Raw genomic sequence first — 21,478 nt, 5'->3', positions numbered from 1 at the left:
GTGGGCACAATTACTATTTATATCTGAGGTTATGTCTGAGGTTAAAGGCTGAAATGTTGGTAAATTGCATCTCATGGACTATAGTACAGTTTGTAGCAATTGAGTCTGGAAATGTTTTGGGAAAAATTATAGGCCATATCCCGCTTAGGATAAGGTGGCCATTTCCATCTTATGTGGAACTGGTAGAAAATAGGGTGCATTTTGCATCCCAAAACGCAGTTTATAGTTAAGGGATGCAATAAAACAACGACCTCTGCATCCACGGGATGTACTACTGTACTGTTTTTTATTCTAGTTTATTTTGCTAGCTTTAGTTATAATAATCATGTCTTCTTCTTGTTTCTACAAGAACACATTATAACCATATACAATTAAATGGGAGTTAAATGCTGCAATTTGTCCTAACGTCGTTGAAGTGGGACTCATAAACTGTCCCTGGGACTCATCTAAAAGACCATCCCTGCATCCCGGGACTCATTACATTGAAAACCTATTTACATCACTGGACCCATCACATATATATATATTTTTTTCTTCTAAATATGTCACACTTATTCCACAAAGTCACGGTAGGAAATGTCTCAACTAAATGCTTTTGTAATGTTACTAATGTATTATAAACCACAACTTTCATGTGAAAGTGAGAACCAGCAGCACACTAACCTCGCCTCACCCAGAGCCTCAGAAATATGGCTCTGGCCTCATAGTACAGCGGATTACCAAAAAATTGTGCACTTTTTCAAAAAAGCATGAAACTTTTACCATAGTTAGATGATACCATGAGGTGTATTTTCAGATGTGGAGTCAAGTCAGATTTGACCCCTGAGGCCCGGTAGAGCATAATATGTGACCAATACCCATAACATCCTATATAAGGCAAAAAAGTCCAAATTTCATCATTCTTTAAGTAGCATGTGACATATGAAACTAGGGTGATTTCATGATGCTGAATCCATTCCAAGCATTAGTTTTGCAAAAAAAACACTCATTGGGCTAAAAACGGCCAATGCCGTCATCACAAATTGATGATGCCAGCACATTTGGGCAAGTGGGCATGGCCGTTTTAAGCCCAATGAGTGTTTTTTTGCAAAACTAATGCTTGGAATGGATTCAGAATCATGCAAACACCCTAGTTTCATATGTCACATGCTACTTAAAGAATGATGAAATTTGGACTTTTTTGCCTTATATAGGATGTTATGGGTATTGGTCACATATTATGCTCTACCGGGCCTCAGGGGTCAAATCTGACTTGACTCCACATCTGAAAATACACCTCATGATATCATCTAACTATGGTAGAAGTTTCATGCTTTTTTGAAAAAGTGCACAATACCTCTTGTATTGGGGTATAAGCCGCTGTACTATCAGGCTTTCCACCTCGGAGGAAAGCAACACACAGGTTTAGAAAAAAGGAAAAAGCTAAAGTTGAATGCGCATGCGCCCAGTCAAAACCACGCCTATCCCAAATGTTCTCCCGTCTGATTGGTCGACAGTGCGGACGTTCGTTATGGCGGCGTAAACAATGTGATGGTCGCTTCCATAGAGATGCGTAAATATAGTATAGTATCGGTTCTCGAGTCTTCACACATGACAGAACGGTTGAAAATGTTTTGTTGTGCGACTTGTTTCGTAGCAAGAAGCCCAGGGAGATCATATAAATAATACACAAGTACCAGAGTGTACTTATTGCTCTTCAAAGGACTCGCCTTTGGGCTCAAACTGTTGGGCTCCGTGGTTAGCCATAGTTGCTAACCAGCAGCCTCCTGTCAGCTGTCATTTCCATTATCCTACACCCAACCTCCCCATGAGAATGAATGAAATGGACTGCGTTGTGACTGGAGGAAATGTGAAAGGTAACGCCAAAGTACATATTTTAATTTACACTGTCTCTTGTAGGCTATATAGTGCGGCGGTTAAGCTCATATATGGAAGGTATTGTGCATTTTATGACTAAAGCATGAAACTTTCAGCATATCATCTACACACCCCAAGGTTTGATTTCAGACGTGGAACCACTTTCAGACTGACCTCTGGTGACCTTGAGGGGTCATTGACCTCAGAATTGCATTTTTGCACGTTTTGCTCCATTATTTTCCACTATAATCATTTATTATGTTTGTTAAATGGAAGTTTTGTTCTAATGAATGACAACTTAAACCCCAATAGTCTACAGAAATGGTGAATCATGTTAACTTTTATGATATAAATGTTATGACATTGTTATAACATTAAAAACATCTAGGAGAGAGATTGTGCGGAGAGAGAGAGTGCGGCGGTTAAAGATGGAGTGTCACGATTTCTTTCCACCCTAAAACATGATCATCAGGTATTATTATAATATTAGGAGGAAGAACTTTCTCCAAAAAGTGTACAGTATTTGTTCATCATGCTATTATGTGGACACGCCCACCAGTTCATTAAGTATGCCTGGTTTGCCTGGTGGGTGGTGATGGGTGGTGATCCACCTGAACTGAAGCCGCACCCACAGCTGTAGTTGTATGATAAAGGGGGAGGGGTTAGGGGAGGGGCTGATAGTGTGATGTCACTATATTACTGTTTATTTCATTGGCCCTTTTGACTGCCAACAGTTAAGCCTCCAATACAAAGTTAATACACCATTGCACATAAAAACGACTCCAGGGTGTCTAATGAAGTACTGTCACCTCATAGACACATGAAAAACTGGAAGAAATGCAAAGATTGTGGCACTCCATCTTTAAGCTCATATATGGAAGGTATTGTGCATGTTATGACTAAAGCATGACACTTTCTACAGTGCTAGCTACAAAAAGGACTGTATGAAGAGGTATAAGGAGATGGTCAAAGCCAAGAAAGCTGCACAGGAGCTTGTGGCAGCGAAGAGTAAAACATGACAAGAACCACAGAAGAGATAGTTGTCGTTATTTTAACATTATTGTATTGGTCTTCATTTTTTTAATGAAGTTAGGGGGGAAAAAAAATACAGAAAGACTTGATTGATGAGTTTGTTTGGTTTTTATATCCAATATCCTTACAGTATATTCAAAGGTGCTATAGGGCATAGCAGTGGTGGCCATTTTCTGGTTCCATCCATCCAGACCCCATTCATTTTTCACATATAGAGATTTACAAACAATCAATTATTCTAAGCCTATGTAATCAAGCCATCCAGGATCCTGGTAATTAATGACCACAACACATTTGATTCTGTGAAAAGAAAAATGTAAAAACCTCAAAACAAAGGATATACATCACATAATCAAATGTTTTATCGTCATGATTCAGTAGGGTCCTGGATGGCTTGATTCTATAGGCTTATTATTTTTTTATATAAATATTTGTAGAAATCTTCATGGGAAAAAAACAATGGGGTCTGAAACGAACCCGCAAATGGCTGCCACTGCTATATTGTATGCCCTATTCATCTCATGATTTTGGTTTTGGGGCAGTATATGGCGAGGGTTCAGGGTTCATATGTTTTGGGGGGAGTGACTGGATACTCTTAAACCTCCTACCAGGTGGCAGGAGTTTAAGGAGATGTTGGGAGATAATATGGTACCATTTCTGTCATAACACTTGCTACCAGTGACATCGATGGAGAATCCAAGCTAATATAAACTGAAGACTTTATATTTTTGGAAAGTTAGCTATTATAGAAGTCATTGTTCTCACATTAATACAAAATCAAATTAAAACATTTAAATGTTCGAAATGAACAAACCTGCCTACCGACAATGTCACCGGTAGGCAAGTCTCTGAACTGTCCACAGCCCTACTCTGAGACACAGACTGAGTGGACAAAAAATGTATCATAATGAGCATTAGTGAACCACAACCTCACAGACTCAATGGTATTTTTCCACTATCTCCATCATCTCTCTCCTCATTCCCTTCAGCCTCTGCATCTTCTTTGTCTTCATCTTTGTGTATTAGACCTTATATTAATCATATTGTTTCAAAATTCAGTTTTCTGCTTCAATTAGGTTATTGCTGCTCAAGGCCATCAGACCTTTGAGGTCAGGGGGTAGTTGGGGATTAAGGGTCTTGCTATGTATACCTTGACACATTGCCGGGGCCTGGAATTTCCCAGGTGTTCCATTCAGCTATGGCCATCCTTCTTGTGAATGGGATGTAGAAGTTCCAACAGGAACTGTATTGAGACTAGGCATGGTACTTTCTCAGGAGAGTAAGGAGACAGTATCACATTCACATACAACAGGAAGGAGGACAAGCACAAGCATCTGATAACACTCGATGCCTACTTTTATCACAGACATGTTCATCAATGTTCCAATGCAGCCAATGAATGCCATCAGAGTGTGCATCATGCCGTACTTTCAGATTCCAAGATGTCCGATCTACCTCATGAGCCACTGCTGCTCCGTCACTCCACTGTATTAGACATAAAATAGGCCTAGAGCTTGAGGTCCAGTGTGGTGTGCATACTTCATGGAAAAGCTCTTTAGTGATTTCTTAGGTGAGCATGGGATCAGGTGAGAAGGTGGACAAAATCAATCGATAAATGGACACCGATCCAGACAATTTACTTTTTAATGGTTTATACTTATAGGGCTGTATTTTGTGTGTCTTAAGTACCAGGTCTTATTACTTACCTTAAGACCTGGAGGCGTGGTCAATGCTCTTTGGCCACTCAGAATAGCCAAATGGCATTGATCACGCCTCCAGGTCTTAAGTTATGTAATAGACCTGGTACTTAAGACACGCAAAATACAGCCCATAGTCTCTAAAAGCACCTTTTTAAATGATTAAGTTAAAATATTACTATTTCCTGGTTTGGGACGAATTATTATATACTTTTTGCAAATTATGCAAATGAGGAACAATATCATAATTTAGTTATGGCAAGAGATTAATTTATGTATCAACATAATATAGATGTAGACTCTAAAACAACCTTGATATGTTGACTAAAAGCAATAATACTGTATAGCTAATTCCTAATTTGTACCTATGTTATAATTTATGCCAATCATGCTAATGAAGAAAGGGTGCATGACTTCACCATAACAGCAGATTAATTTCTGGATATCACAAACATAGACTTTGACTCTTAAGTCACCTTTCGAAGTTAACTGGATGCAAAATGATAGCCATTTCCAGTTAAGTTGCTCATTAAGCAATTGATTTGCTCATTATGCTAATTCCTCAAATTGTCCAACATATAACTTTTAGCAAACAATCTTAGTCTTATCTGCTAGCCTATAGATGACATTTTAATAAAAGTTTAAAGGAAACAACATTTCTGGGTTTAACATGGGCCCTATGGCGGTTTACAACATGGTTTGACAGCCCGAAATGTGTACAGCCTCTGACAAGTTCCAGATGTAAATTCAGAAGTGTTTCCACATCTAAAAACAAACTTCATGGTATATAGAAACACTGTAGAAAGTGTCATGCTTTAGTCATAACATGCACAATACCTTCCATATATGAGCTTAACCTTAACTCTATCTCTCTCCGCACAATCTCTCTCCTAGATGTTTTTAATGTTATAACAATGTCATAACATTTATATCATAAATGTTGACATGATTCACCATTTCTGTAGACTATTGGGGTTTAAGTTGTCATTCATTAGAACAAAACTTCCATTTAACAAACATAATAAATTATTATAGTGGAAAATAATGGAGCAAAACGTGCAAAAATGCAATTCTGAGGTCAATGACCCCTCAAGGTCACCAGAGGTCAGTCAGAAAGTGGTTCCACGTCTGAAATCAAACCTTGGGGTGTGTAGATGATATGCTGAAAGTTTCATGCTTTAGTCATAAAATGCACAATTGGTTTGGTTATCCGCCGCACTATAAGACAGAATATATTATAGTACCTTTATTAGAAGGATTAACCCCTTGAGATGCATCACCCACCTCACCAGTTCAAGCCCAAAGTAGAAAAAAGAAATCCTTATATACCCATGAACACAAGAAAAACTAGAAAAAGTGCCCCTCGGGGCAGGGCAGGTTGTGGCCTCCTGGTGGCGCTATAATAGGCCAATGTGAATGTGCCTTGAAGATCCAAACATAAACATTTAATAAGCAGAACAGCTTGCAGTCACATTCTACTTTTGCACCTGTGTTGCATTTTTATTTGGATGGACAGATTTCCCCATTTTGATACTGTGTGTATGTGCGTGTGTGCGATTGCCTTCCAGTGCTTGCCAAAGCTGTCCACTCTTTGTCCAGGATAGGAGATGAGCTCTATCTGGAACCTGAGGAAGATGGGGTATGGTTTTGTCTTTGACATAAATAGTTGTACAGCAGGAACTGTTGCAAGTGCCAACTGTTGTATTTGCTCTGTCTTGTAGTTGGCCCTGCGATCTGTGAACTCCTCACGGTCAGCGTATGCTTGCTTCCTGTTTGCACCTCTCTTTTTCAGCAGGTAAATATTTTTGTTTGGACATGAGTGAATGCTTAACTTCTCTGTCATACTGTATGTATTTCAGTGCAACTGTAGCACAACCACAAGTTCTTATTGTCATGAGACAATTTACGTTGTCATGTTAATGTCGTCGTGTACTGTTGTTGATCGCCCTTTGTAAAGCTTACAGTACACCACTGTATACTGCCCACTTGTGATGCCGCTACAGTAAAGGTAAATATAATAAGCATTAAGCTGTGAGTGCGAGTGGCATATAATCCTGCTGAGGCTCCCGAGGTGCACAAATGCCAGCCAATTGTTTGTAAACAGTGGTGTTCCCACTCTAGATGCTGTCCTCAGGACTCTGATGTACAGTGTCATGGATGCTCGCTTGGTATTCCTAAACTTAACCTCAGTAAACTATGCCTAAACGGGTAAACCTAACCTTATTCCTAACCTTAACCCCAGTAAAACTACGCCTAACCCTAAACTTATTTCTAACCTTATTTTCAGTAAAACAAATCCAAGAATAAAATAACTGCCCCACGAGCTGTCGTGGCGTGAGGTCGGCGGAAAAAAATTAGGGCGAGCTTGTTTTAAGGCGAGTGTTATCGTTTCATGATGAAGTTGAAGGACTTGAAAAATGACACTTGGGTACTCTTCTCTTCCCCTGTATTGTCTTTTATATGGACCTATTAGAGTCTGAAATAATGATTGATTGATTGATTTATGATGTCATGAAATTGTTTTGCAGGTATACTATTCGCCATGGGCAGGGCTTTCGCTGCAGAGTGGCCATTAAGGTATATATATTCTATCTATCCATCTATCTATCCATCTATCCATCCATCCATGAACAATAGAGCACTTCTGCACATAAAAAAACAGAAGGTGGTGTAGGTCTAGGCAGCAGTCATATATAGACCTATACTATATATATATATATATATATATATATATATATACACACACACACACACACACACACACACACACATACATACATACATACATACATACATACATATACATATATACAGCAGAAGGAGGGGCAGAGGATTTCCTTTATGGTTTATAACTCCTTTTTCTCATATTTGTCCTTACTTCATCCGTCCTCTGTTGTTCTGTGTGCGAGTCAGAGTGTGCAGGCAGTGTTCAGGTCCCTGGCCACTCTGGAGAAGACTGTAGAGAAATGTCACATCAAGCTGGATGGAGAGAAGAACCACCTCACCTTCACCCTGCACTGTAAACAAGGTATGGACAGTGGCCTGCTGCTTTATAGCTTGTTTAGTTCTTCAGAGATGGCTTTCATACTGCAGGTCTCAGCTGTATTATTTTACATTTACATTATCACAGTAGTTTTCTCTAACTGACCTTTGTGTGTGTCCTTGTTTGTGTCTGTGTGTCTTGGTTTGCTTGTATCCTGCAGGACTATTGAAGACGCATAACCTTTCTTTCCAGGACAGTGAGAGTTTACAGGCTGTATTTGACAAGGAGAGCTGCCCTAACATACTCCGAACACAGCCTAGGTCTGTCAAAACTCTCTGCTTTACCATTTAAAAGTTAGACGTTATAAAGTGCGAGATCAGGGTCAGAGTAAGTGCCGTGACGCTTTGTCAACCAACAACAGAGTAAGTGGTGTAGTAATCGGAGTGTACTCGTCCATACCCGGGGATATGCAGACTTTGGGATCACAACCGCAACTACAACTTTGCACCATTGAGCCAGCTCTCTCTCTGCTGTGTGTGGAGACTCTAGCCTCGAAGCCAGGTCAACAGATATTTTTTGGGCTTTTTCCGCCCTTATTTGACAGTGCACAGTAAGTTAACAGAAAATGGGTGGAGAGAGATGGGGAGTGAGCATCTGGTCGTCAGGATCGAGAGTCGAACCTGTGACGCGCTGTCCGGCTGCCTAATTGCCCAGACCACTAGGCCGGCCCAGGCCAACTGCGACCACTTCTGCTCTTTATTTTCTACACGCATCACATATGTCACATATAGAAACTGTTTGCCAGAGAATGGAGGACCCAACTCAAGATTAGTGGACCAATCGGTTGATGAGGCAGACTCCCAGAGATGACTGTGCCTGAGTTGAGGGAACCAATGGAGCAACCGCAAAGGGAAAGACAGGAACAACATGGAATCACATTCACTATGTTGCTAAAGTGGAAATTCTACACTTTTCTGTTTCTATGGTGAAACAATCTGTACTCACTGACTGTGGGTTTTAATGTATCGTATCTTACTGGTCTTTATTCTTCTTGATTTCATTTTCTTCCCTCACAGGGTACTGGTTGACACAGTGTTAAATTTCCCTCCCTCTTTGGAGGAAGTGACCCTGTCAGTGAGCGATGATCGGGTGTGGTTCAGGAACCATGTTGAAGAAGACACAGGTGAATGGATTTCCCTATTTCACACTTCTAAAACATTATATACTGATGTAGCAAAAAGCTCAAACCTCCCTAGGATTTAACCCATTAAAACAGGGAAAGCATCTGTCTGTGTCATTTTAGATTTTTTTGTTGGCTATTCAAAAATAGCAGACATACAAGCTCACAGCGTGTCCCATCATGCCGCGCTGCAACCATGTATATCTGCTATTTTTAAATGTTGAAAAATCTTGAAAGTGTGAGAACAAAAAAAAAAGTGTGAGAACTACTGATTGTAGAAGGCATTTGTAGAATCGGCCTCAGGTCTTATTCAATGGGTTAAAGCAGTCAATTTCTCATTTGGACTTCCAGTAACGGTCCCATTTCTTACTACTTTCAGTATCAAAATGTCCAAGCTGTCAAATTACTTTAATGGACAGCTATGTATGTGTTGAAGAAGTGAAACAAACTTTCTGACTGTACCCTCCATCTCTTTCTCAGAACAGTCCAGGGCCATGATGACAGAGCTCTGTCTTGCTTCAGATGAATTTGACCATTTTGCAGTTGAAACTGGGGCCAGCATCACTTTCTGTCTGAAGGAACTACGGGTGAGACATAGGACAGAGGGAGGGACAGAAGGATAGGGAAGAAGGAGGAAAGGAAGCTAATACATAAGAGGGGTAAAGGACCTTTGAGCATATGGAGAGCAAAGACATCCTAGAGTGGTTTCTTTTAAGATTGCGATCTGTTTTCCAGGGATTACTGGTGTTTGCAGAGTCCACTGGTCTTCCAATCTCCATACACTTTGATGAGCCAGGAAGGTACACACACACACACACACACACACACACAAGTACGTCACACACACACACACACACACACACACACACACACACACACACACACACACACACACACACACACACACACACACACACACACACACAATCAGTTGCATTGATTGTTAATCTGTAATCAATCTGTGTGTGTGTGTGTGTGTGTGTGTGTGTGTGTGTGTGTGTGTGTGTGTGTGTGTGTGTGTGTGTGTGTGTGTGTGTGTGTGTGTGTGTGTGTGTGTGTGTGTGTGTGTGTGTGTGTGTGTGTGTGTGTGTGTGTGTGTGTGTGTGTGTGTGTGTGTGTGTGACAGTCCTGTGGTATTGTCGGTAACAGACAGTGTATTGGAGGGGAACTTTGTGCTGGCCACCCTTTCTGATGATTCCAACCTTCGTAACAACTCCAAACGGTAACTAGTCATTCACAGTTGATTAAATGCAAGCATTGGTTTCTTTAGAACCAGAATTTGTATTCTTTATATTTATACTTGATGGGGCTCCGCTCTGAGTGCAGAATATTAGACCCCGTCCACTGTATACAGCAGTGGTTTTCAACCTTTTTCATTATCCAGGCCCATTTTATTTTCAGCATTTGAGCCACGGACCTAACCTGACTCCGCCAGATGGGCAGACTTGATGCTCCGGCCACAAAACGGCCTGGCCAATCAGCGGCAGGCAGAGGCGGGATCAAGGCATACACAGTGCTGCCTTGATCCCGCCTCTAGCTGCCGCTGATTGGCTGAGAGTTCCCAGATGGGAGCAGGAGGGGGGAACCCAGTGTACTCTCTGCTGCCCCATCTGGCGGAGTCAGGTTACCACGGACCACCATGTGATGACATTTAGATGTGCCGACCCAAAACTAAAGAATTTTGTTATCGTTGGATAGGATTTTGTCCACAATTCCATTCTCTAATAAATGTAGACTTATTTGTTTAACAATGACTTAACTCTTGAGAGCGAACACTCTCAAAAGTTAAAGAACTAATAAGGGTCCATTTGGTTCAAATTCTCCATCATTTACCTGGGGACCACCTGGAACACCCTCAAGGACCACTGTTGGTCCACTGGTTGAAAATCACTGGTATACAGTGCTGGAATGCTGTTTTGTTTTTTGAGTGGTGTAAACCACTCCTACAACTGGCTTTGTTAGTTTACGTGTCTGTCTGTCTGTTCGTACCAAAAAATGAGCATGGTTGCTATGGTCACCCAGTTCACACGGGTGTGATTTCATTACGTCAGACATTACGTCAGACCACAGCTGATCAGTCTATATAAGACCTTACACCACTCAGTTCACACGGGTGTGATTTTTTATTATATAGGTGTCACCCTCCAATACTCTTTAATTTGTTTAGGAGAAATCTCCATTTCAGGTGACAGGACCGTCAAAGTGTGTGTTATCTCTCTTCATTAATTCATTGCCACCTGGGTGTGTTTGTAGTCCCTCAGAGTCCATTTAGTTTTTACAAAGAAACTCTCTTAGCTTGTTACCACTAATCTCCATGCCTCTTATAGTGCCCTGTGTAGACGTTGTATCATGGGAAATCATGTAGAGGTTTGTGAATTGATTGTGATGTTATATTCTTTTCTTTTCAAAATCTTTTTATTTTCGTTTTATAACAGTATGGGTGTCAAGTCACAGGTTCATAGAAAAAAATAAAAAATCAGATTTTAGTATCAGTGACTGAGGTTTTGTGATGTTATATTCATCACCACCTAATGCCTCTGACCTCCTTCCCCACCACTCTCAGTTCAAATACACCACCGCCCCCTCCTGACGACTTCATGAATGATGACATGGACTCCTACCTCATAGCCATGGATACCAGCGTAGCACCTGCTCCCCTGGCTGCGCGTCCACCCTCACCCCCCTTGCCCAGCCATGTGTTGTTAAACCAGCTATCCGCAGCCAATCAAAGGAGTAGGCCACACAGTGAAGAGGAGGAAGATGAACCAGCGGGCACAGAAAGACCACCTAATAAAAAAGTATGGCCCTTGTGGTATTTGGAAAGTTTGCAACTTGATAACCACACAAAAAAGCACAATATTGGAATTATTGCCGTCTGAAGCAGGACATATTATAATGCACCCATTTGGCATGCATTCAAGTTAGGCACTGTTAGTATGGTTACATTGATTAAGGTATTGGTTTAGCATGGTTTCATTAATTGTGTGCAAATTTTGTAGCCTTGAGTGCTGATACCTTGCAATACAAATATTTACTTGGTTACATTTGCACTCACTCTCCCCTTATCCTTTCAGTTCCGTTCCCTGTTCTTTGGATCAGTGTTTCCCACTTCTCCGATGGCCAATCAGACGGTGACTGGGCAGGATGTGTTGGCCAGTGACAGTGAGGATGACACTCGAGCAGAGTCGCCATGATATGGACAGTTGGATAAAAAGAGACTTAAGTGTGTGTATGTGTGTGTGTGTGTCTACACACTTTCACACCATGGACTTGCAGCGACCAGTCCTAGTGCAAGTATAAGAAAACCTTAGAAGTCCTTGCTTTTTTATTTTTCAGATATTACAAACCTGTATGTTTTTCGTCAATTACGTGGACAAACAATATGCATTGAGAGAGGAACTGCAGCATGCAAGAGTTTATCGGAAGATGATAATAATGACATCACATTTGAACTTCTTGGATTATGAAGAGAAAAAATGGACTAAACGCACTTCCTGTTTTCTCTAACACTGGGGTAGTCAGTGTTGATCATTGTGCAGAACATAAGCCCCACTGAATAAAACAAACTTTTTTTTGAACGTTTGGAAATAGAAATAGTTTTATTTACATCTAAAAAAATGTACATGCAGCATGTCTCTGTTAGAAGTAGGTATCCGCATATGGAGCAGAGTGTTGTTTGGAACCAATGCTCCCTCTGCCTTGTTGAACCTGGAAACTCTTGCCCCTTGTCTGCGGTTTCCGCCTCTCTCTCTCTTTCTCCACCTCTCTTTTCTTTCTCAACTTATCTTCCTCCTTTTCCATCCTCTCTTGTTCCCTCCGTCTCCTCTTCCTCTCCTTAGAGGTCAATTTATCTCCGTCTACATGCTCTACCATTAGGTCTTTATCTGCTCCATCACTGAAGTCTTGAATAAAGATTTTAGGGACCTGGACTTTGGGTACAGCTTTTTCCTTGATCGGTTTTGGATGCTCTCCTTTCAGACGGCGGAAGAGGCCAAAGCGTTTAGGGCTGTCAAGAGGCTTCTGACCGTGTCTGGATTGTAGTGCCATCGTCTCTTTAATGCCAATAGTATTTTTAGACTCCATTGATTGCTCTTCTTTCTCGATAGAGCCGTCGCCAGAATGGGTGTCAAGAAGATTTCGGTTGGAGTTAATTGACTTGGGAATAGATTGGGATGGAGCATGTTCTGGTTGTCTGGGGATAGATTCTGATTGGTTCAGTTGCTGCGGGGCAGTGAAAAGGTCCTCTGAAAGCCTGCAAGCTAACCTGGATCCTAAGGAGCTGGACGACTTACGTATGCGAAAGTCACCGGAGGAGATGCTTATACGGGAGCCAGCAGCTTGTATCACTTCTGGGTTGCAGAGTTCAGCCTGGTCAGCAGAAAGGTGAGAATCATCTGTGTTTAGGGCTGGTGGTTTACTTGCAATGCTTGGATTGTCCATTGTGGTGCACTTGCCTTTATGCATTTGCTGAGGGATGACGGATAAAATAATCTTCCCCGCAGACGTTATAATGCCAGTTTCTGCATCTTCCCTGTTTTCTGTAACATTTTCAGTCTTCTGTTTGTCTTCCATGGGACTAATGGTGGCCTGACTCTCTGGTTGTTCAGCTGCAGGCTGCTCTGGTGTAAAGATCTGTAATGAACTCATTTTCTCATCAGGACTGATGGCAGATCTCTTCTCTGTGGGCTCTGTCGAAGTTTGTGTCTTCTCTTGAGGTGGTATGGAATCTGTAATCTCTAGGTGTAACTGAGTTTCTTCTGGTGTCTCTGCTTGTTTGCATGTGCTTGTGTCATTGTCTTTTTGTGTGTGTTCTGCTGAAAGAGTCTCTTCTGTTGCCTCAGGTAATTCCATCTCACACCCTTTCTCTGAACTTTCAGCTAATGCTTCATCTGATTCTGTTGTGGAATCTCCAGATGATGGTATTTTTAAGTCTTGCCCTGTGAAAGCAGTTAACTTTGTCATGGATTCCACAGATATATGAACTACTAAATCGGTGTTGTCTTTTTGGTTAGTGCGTTCCGTTGGTAATGACGTGCCTGTCTCTTTCATAATTTCTCTGTATGATTCTACCTGTTTGTGTAATTGTAAGTCTAGCTCCAGCTCTGTCTCAAGTTCTTCCTGTGTTCCTGTATTTTCCTCTATGTATGTCTGGGCATTTGCCAGTACATTAGTTTCTTTTTCAGTTTGAGTGCGAGATTCCGATTTAATTTCTGTTGCCTCATTATCTTTATCTCTAACGTCTACCACAACTGCCTGTGACTCCTTGGTTGTCTCTCTAATCACTTCTGGTTCTTGTTGCAGCTCCTTTGCTTTATCCGACTCTTCAGCAATTTGTGCCTCAGATTCCCCATCTCTCTGATAGACCAGATCTGTGTTATATCCCATCTTGACCTCAGTCTCATTTCTTGTAATTATCTCTGTATGCGTTTCCATCTTCATATTTTGCACATTTTCGATTAGTTGCTTCTCTGCTCTTGTTTCCATCTGTGCCACAGGTTCATTTATTGTGTCATCTGCTGCTTGTGTATTTACCCCTGGGTTTAGATCACTATCAGCATCTTCCATTATCTGAGTCGGTTTCCCCCCCGTGGTCACCATATTTTCATTTACTGACAGCTGTTTCTGTTTCGTTTTCTCTTCCTGTGTTTCTGCTGCCTCCATTTCCTGTTTCAGGTTGTAACTCTGCTGTTCCGTGACCTGTGATTGGCCACTATGATCCAGCTCATCTTTTTGGTCCAGTTCTTCTTCACTGAACTGACCATTGACTGAACATTGCCTTGTTTCTGTCGCTTCAATTCTGTCTCCTTCAGAATTATCTGTGCATTGTGATGGCGAAGAGCTGTTTAGTTCATCTGTCTCTTTGGGCTGTGTGTTCTTTTTTACTGACTTGGTCTGCTCTAGTTTGTTTGAGGGGGTCCTCTCTCTATCTTTCGCTTCCCTATGTTTCGTTGGTGTGGTCTGGCTCTCTTGTTCTTTGCAAAGTTCTTCAAGTTTGATTTGTCCAGTTAGATTTGCTTCCATGTGTTTTCTGTGCTCCTCTAAGACCTCCTCTTCTTCCGCAATGTGCTGCACACTCTTTGGACTGCTGTTAGTCCAGCTGTCCCTTCCTCCCTTCTCCCTGCTGTTAATCCAGCTGTCCCTTCCTCCCTTCTCCCTGGCTTCCATTAAATTATGCTTCCCAATTTCACCTCCGCCTTCCCAATCGCTTGTGTCAGCCTTAACGCCTTTCCTCCACTTTCGGAGGATGGATGGAGAGAGGCTAAGGGAGAGTGTAGAGGCTGATCGAGCAAGAGGCACAGAGAGGTTGCTTTTCTCTCTCTCCTTCCTGTTCCTTTCTTCCTCCTTCAACTGAAACATTGTCAATGCCATCCTGTATCCATGGTAACGACCTCTGGGGTCAAATGTGGATGAGGGTCGCTCTTCCCTCCACCTCTTCAGCTCCCTCTCGGTCTCCCTCTCCAGATCCTTTGTTGAGAGCGGCACAGAGCACACCTGAAACAAAATGGGAGATGGATGAAATTATTCACAATAGGTATTGATATACCATTGCGATATTGTCACTGGTGTGTCACATGGCTGGTGCACTCTGCCTTTGGTCTCTTGCCTATGAGCGCAGCCCACCAATACCTCACAGATCTTAAACTATACTATACAAGTTTCATTATAAATATTTATGATTGGATATCAAGATAATGATAAGCTTATTGTGTACAAAATAATTTCCCTTTCTAGTTCATCCAGGGATAAAACAGCGGTTCTCCAGAACCAGTGTGTGGGGTATTGGTTTCAGCCTCACTGATAGGCCGAGCTTCGCGAAATGTTTAGAAATGAGTCCCCAGACCTTTTGTTATCCTTTTTTTCTTGTTTAACTTTACCTCCGTGCCGTTTACATTTTTGAGTCCATATTTCCATATTTGGTCAATTGATCATACTCCTTGATACTTTCATAGAAATTCAGTCTCAGTAGTTTTACCAGAACTTATTGGCCCCAATCACAATGCAAGGTCAGAACATGACTGTCACATACTGTATATTATTGCACTGCAATTGATATTGTCCCTGTGTAGTTCATTGCACAGTATGTTTACAGTTTAGTTTACTTCAACTTTAACTTTGCCACAGCACAAGTCAAGTTTACACCAGGTATAAAGGAGTGCGTTAAATTATTTTGTGTATGACTTGCAATTGCATATAAACAAAAATCTCCAACATCGTTGCAGCTTGCTTGGCAAGCTTGCAACACAGCCACCTTCACGTATAGCATCATCTTTACATACCTCTCCTATAAAGGCTCCATCTTCTTCTGGTATGTGCTCCTTGACACCCCTCAGTCTCTCCAGAGTCTCCATCTGTCCCTCACACTCCTGCCTCTGCCTCGTGTGGCCCAGCACCCTGCGCACCAACACCACCGCTACCTGGAACAAGACACGCACCCCTGGACAGAAGAGAAAGGCAGGTGGAAGTAGTAATGAGAGAGGATTTGTGTTCACCGCATGCAAATAATGAGGAAGGAATCTAAAAGGAGATTCACATACATTTTCATCACAGTAGGGTAAATTAAATGTAGGAACCAAAGGTTTGCAGTCTAAGTCTAAACTGTTTTTTTTAATTGCCTCAGAGTTATCACATCATGTCTTTGTTGCTGTTGCTTGTGTCTCAACCCGGTTTGTTATGACATCTGTTTAGGTCATGCATGCATACCATAGCAGAAAAAGAGATCCCAGACTCGGACCAGGATGTTGAAGGGCAACTGGCGCGTGAACAGGCACATCAGCCAATCTGTGGCGAACATGAGAGGTTGCACATCATGGCGCTGCAGGTGCTTGTGAGCATCTGGACAAGTTCTCTTTAGAACCCAAGACAAAATTGTGGCGTCGAACAGAACTCCGTCCTAAACACACACACACACACACAGGTCCAGGTGGTTCAGAGAAGAAAGGGTATTTTGTTTCATTCATTCAAACTCTGAACTCTGACTAGGGAGGGAGTCTGGGAGATAGGTGGGTTGTTATAGTCTAATGATTTTTGATGTGAAAGAAAATATCTCAAAAGGAAAACAAATACATTTGTTATGAATATGGAAAACCCAAAATGGGTAGAGTAGAACAGCTGGATGGGAACCGTGAGGTTACCAGTTGGATCCTGGGCTCCCCCAGAGTTAGTGCCTAAGTGTCCTTGAGCAAGATGCTGAACCCCTAATTGCTCCTGATGTGCAGGTTGTTGCCTTGCATGCTTTCCTCCGCCATCGGTGTGTGAATGGGTAAATGTAATGCACAATCTATGTGAAGCGCCTTGGATAAAGGCGCTATATAAATGCACATGTTCTCTAAATGCACCATTTACCAAATAGGTTGCTTCCCTATTCTACAGTAATGTAACTGCATGTTCTCACCAGCAGAGGGCTGTAGTATCCAGGCATGTACTGTTCACTGATCTGCACCAGGCACCAGAAGGTGTCCTGTCAAATAAGGTGAAGAAGACACATCAACATGTTGCAATTACGTGCATAAGGGTTTCATTTCCACACAAGTTTCATTTCCACACAAGATGGGAACGTGTTTGATCTCACCTGGTCTATAATACAACATACATGCATTTACATTTCACCTTGCTTGAGTTACTACTACTACTACTACAACTTAACTAAATACTGTAAGTGTGGCATATGCATACGTATATATTTTACAGAGTGTACAGTAAGTGGTACAGTAAGTAGACTGATTGATTACTATGGATTACCTCACATGGCATGTGCATCAGCAGCACAGAAGCTAAAGGTGCCTGGGCCTGACAGTAGCCTTCCTCAGGCTGGTACTGCGTATAGGCCTTAAGCACACGGAATAGACCACGTTGCCTTCACGTGGGGAAGAAAAGTTATAATTCACACAAACCACAACTTTATAGTCACAACGGTAAATTTGACAAAAAAATGCAGAATCAAGTAGAGGTAAAGGATTAAATCAATTGTCAGAGTCCTGTATCTAGGTCGTGTGCCCGGTCAGATGTTTCCAGTATTCCATTCAGATGGATACCAGTGGGAATGAAATATTTAGGTCTAAAGCTAAGTGCTGAGTTGACAGATATAATAGAAATGAATCTTGCACCACTACTTCAAGAGATGAAGAACAATTTGGAAAGGTGGAAAATAATTAATCCTACTTTATGGGGCAAAGTTAATACTATTAATGATGTAATAGCACCACAATTTAATTATGTATCAATGATGCTACCACAGTGACTACTCCTAGTGGGATATACAAACAATATAATCAGATGGTGAGAGATTATTTGTGGAATGGGAAAAAGCCAAGGATTAATATAAAAAAGATGTGTTCCCCTAGGCCTGGGAATGTGGCGGCTTGGCTCTTCCGAATGTAGAAATGTATAATTTATAGTTTGAATTGTCTAAATTAGCGAGGCATTGGGCTGAATATGATTCCCAACTGGACTGGGTAAAACATCTATGGTAGCTCCTTTCAAACCCATACAGGTTCTCTTTCAGATTAAAATGGTAGAAGGGGGGAAGAGTCCTATTTTGAAACATTCCCAATGGGTATGGTCTGAGGTCCAATATAAACAGGGATATTCTTCTATATGGGATAGTCCACGTATCTTCATCTTGATAGGTAAACATTCATTTTGCTGGGAGCCTTGGCAAAGAAATGGCATAGGTGTAATGATGATTTATATATGGATGCAAGTCATATCAGGAGTTGGGGAATCAATTTAATGGGTAGGGGTGAATTTTCGAAATATCTTCAACTAAGAAGTAGTGTTGGAAGTGTGTTCAACCTTAACAGGGGTATAGAGGAATCTAATATGTTGAAAACTATTTTTGACTTGCCACCAACAATAGTAATAATGCATAGTGCTTCAATAATTTTCAAAAATATAATGGACTGCAAAGACTGAAAATATTAGATTAATATGGCAAAGGGATTTAGGATGTGAAATAAGTGAAGAGAAATGGTCAAATATTATTTCCAAAGTTGGGTGGGCCAACTACAGATGATATTGTCAACAACCGAATGTGGAGGGGTGTTGTCCATTTGGGGTAGTTTTTGACTGCTAGTTGTGTTGTTTTTAGTTTGTTTTGTTTCTCTTTTCTTTTGTGTGTCATGTGTATTTTGTATGCTTAATTGAAAAATCATTAAAAAACTTTGATGACAAAAACAAAGTAGAGGTAAAGGCGGGTGGGAATGTTTACCCATGCCCATCCCTGGATTGGAACATCTCGTGGAAAGGGAACTGCCGATCCAGGTCTCTCTCAATAACATCCACCCAGCTCTTCAGTGCTGGCTGTGCGTCCAGAGACTGACACACATAAGCACAGAATATCTCGTATCAATCCAATCCGCTTTAGTTATAGAGCACATATAAAACAACCGTGTTGAACTAAAGTGCTGTACACTTGGTAACAGAAATATACTAAAATACCAAGAGCAAAACAATACACAATAAACGGGGGGATCATCATGCAGGTGCGAGGTGCGTGTCATTCACATTACACAGGAAGCCAAAGTTGGAAAATGTTAAAGGTCAACCTTGTTCTTTGCTTTCTAGAATAGTCAATGGCATGGCATGAAAATACAACATTGCTGCTAGGCAGAAATATATTTATTTTTTCATAAATGAAGGCCCTATTATTTGTTATCATGTATCATGCAAAAGTAATGACAATAGCCAATATACAAGCCTACAATTGCCTATTTTTGCAATTTGTGTAGAAAACAAAGTTCACCTATAATTACATGCCTAAAATCAAAAGTGACTCTGAGATACAGAGGGATTTAAAAATATTTAACCAATTAAAAGCATTAACAAAACTACATTTATTGAAACACAGTAAATTTGTTGGATTACTTCCAAGTTCCAACACTTCTGTGTTAAAAGCCAAAAAGGCCTTTCTTTCTGCAGGAAAAAAATATATACTGTATATATTTTCCTTCTCTCTTACCTGGTAGAGGTCTTTGTTGTGTTTCATCCTATCAGTGGCTCCACACAGCAGTGGCCAGCACTTGGCTCTAAGTGAGGCTGGGATGCCCTTCTGACACTGTTCTTTGACCACCTGAGGCATATGGAAAAGAAGACAGGACATTAGCATAGAGAGTATATGCTGGGAATTAGTTACATATAGCGCTGTTCAACCTTTGATGGGATATAATTATAGTACCAGTTGTACTATTCTGTAGTCTGTGACCTGATCCACCATGGATTGAATTTGGCTTGCTGTGCGTGTTCTACTTAGTTTACATTATGCATTGCCTATGTGCGCATAATTTCACAAAAGCAGTTTTGTGCCAAGGACCCACAAATTGATATTTATTTGGCCGCAGACCCCCATCTGAAAATATGTTGTGCCAGGGACCCCCAGAAGAGAATTAATTTGTGTACAAAAAGCTTCTAAAATATTAAACATATTCTAACATTTTCAATATTTTGAGCTTGTACATCTGATATTTTTCAATAGCCAACTTTTCAATAACCCCCCTAAGGACCCCTGGGGGTCCCTGGACCCCACTTTGAGAACCAATGGTTTACATCAATATTTTAGTGTATCTTTCTCATGCTATACTTTGCTGCTGTTCTTCAGTAAGATGTGATCCCATTGGCTGATGATGTTGATCCACTTGGCCTCTCTCTGCCTGACCAGCTCAGGGGGAGGGCCCGCACTCCTGACACAACACAACATACATAAGAGTAGGTCAGCATTTCAAACACAAAAACTCTTATTAAAAGAAAAATAATCACACCGTGTGAACTGAGCTGTGTGTGTGTGTGTGTGTGTGTGTGTGTGTGTGTGTGTGTGTGTGTGTGTGTGTGTGTGTGTGCGTGCGTGCGTGCGTGCGTGCGTGCGTGCGTATACATACATACATACATACATACATACATACATACATACATACATACATACATACATACATAGTGACAAACATAGCTGTTCATTGGAGAAGATAGGCACCATTCAAAAACGTATACAATTATGGTGCATCTATTCTCTATAAATTGTCAATTGCTCAATTGTCAGCTTGCACCCCTATGTGTTACAGTTAGAGCAGTGCCGCAAAACAAGAGAAGACCGGAAACAGGAAAACCACAAGGTAGTGGTACACACGTCTTCGTGACAGCAGGCCAGGATGTTATCATCAGGGGGAGGGGAGGACTGTAGGTGATAGTTGCTTGTTTCTGAGCTGGTCATGTCCTGAATTTATACTGCTTTCTTTTTCTTTCTTTCTTTCTTTCTTTCTTTCTTTCTTTCTTTCTTTCTTTCTTTCTTTCTTTCTTTCTTTCTTTCTTTCTAGTCAAACAGAACATTTTGGCATTTCCAGGACTGTCTGTCTGTCTGTCTGTCTGTCTGTCTGTCGTAATCATGAATGGATCTGTCCTTCAAACTTTTTTGTTTGTTTTAGTTATTTTGCGATTACAAATAAAATATCACATTAAGACGGTAATTAAAAGAATAATGATGACCATGGCAAGTAAAACAAACATAAAACAGCATAGGCTTCAGAAACAATCTAAATAATTACACATGGGGGGGGGAATACTTACTCATGTTTGGATCCATTAGCCAGAATGAATCCAAACCGATCAGTCTCTGTGACCGTTGGTCCAAAACTGGCCTCTGATCCTGCATCTGAAGCAGAACCATCCTCTTCACTGAGGTTCTTCTGGACTGCATGGCTGGTTAGATTCAACATCCCACTGAGCGGGAGAGGAGATGTCAGA

General features: G+C 41.2%; 2 protein-coding genes across 2 annotated transcripts; one reads left to right on the top strand and one right to left on the bottom strand.

Moving 5' to 3' along the window:
• The first annotated feature begins 1,495 nt into the window (after positions 1 to 1,495).
• rad9a (RAD9 checkpoint clamp component A) lies at positions 1,496 to 12,331 on the top strand. The gene is made up of 12 exons (XM_079500717.1): positions 1,496 to 1,856; positions 6,155 to 6,225; positions 6,308 to 6,381; positions 7,115 to 7,163; positions 7,500 to 7,614; positions 7,790 to 7,889; positions 8,646 to 8,752; positions 9,230 to 9,336; positions 9,485 to 9,549; positions 9,876 to 9,971; positions 11,313 to 11,547; positions 11,824 to 12,331. Exons 1-12 carry the CDS (start codon positions 1,808 to 1,810, stop codon positions 11,941 to 11,943), a joined length of 1,188 nt encoding a protein of 395 aa, XP_079356843.1. The 5' UTR covers positions 1,496 to 1,807; the 3' UTR covers positions 11,944 to 12,331.
• tbc1d10c (TBC1 domain family, member 10C) lies at positions 12,325 to 21,450 on the bottom strand (the record flags this gene model as incomplete). The annotated part of the gene is made up of 9 exons (XM_079496074.1): positions 12,325 to 15,241; positions 16,027 to 16,184; positions 16,451 to 16,640; positions 17,142 to 17,207; positions 17,489 to 17,603; positions 18,957 to 19,063; positions 19,707 to 19,817; positions 20,325 to 20,424; positions 21,302 to 21,450. 9 exons carry the CDS (start codon positions 21,448 to 21,450, stop codon positions 12,389 to 12,391), a joined length of 3,849 nt encoding a protein of 1,282 aa, XP_079352200.1. The 3' UTR covers positions 12,325 to 12,388.
• Positions 21,451 to 21,478: the final 28 nt, after the last annotated feature.

Source organism: Electrona antarctica (assembly GCF_951216825.1).
Source record: "Electrona antarctica genome assembly, chromosome: 1".
Lineage (NCBI taxonomy): Eukaryota > Metazoa > Chordata > Actinopteri > Myctophiformes > Myctophidae > Electrona > Electrona antarctica.
This window is presented reverse-complemented; position numbering and strand designations above follow the sequence as displayed.

Excerpts from the sequence above, each read along its gene's own strand:
- rad9a (XM_079500717.1), top strand. The coding sequence starts at position 1,808 with ATGAGAATGAATGAAATGGACTGCGTTGTGACTGGAGGAAATGTGAAA. Across the intron at positions 6,226-6,307 it reads TGGAACCTGAGGAAGATGGG|TTGGCCCTGCGATCTGTGAA; the intron begins GTATGGTTTTGT and ends TCTGTCTTGTAG. Across the intron at positions 11,548-11,823 it reads AAAGACCACCTAATAAAAAA|TTCCGTTCCCTGTTCTTTGG; the intron begins GTATGGCCCTTG and ends TTATCCTTTCAG.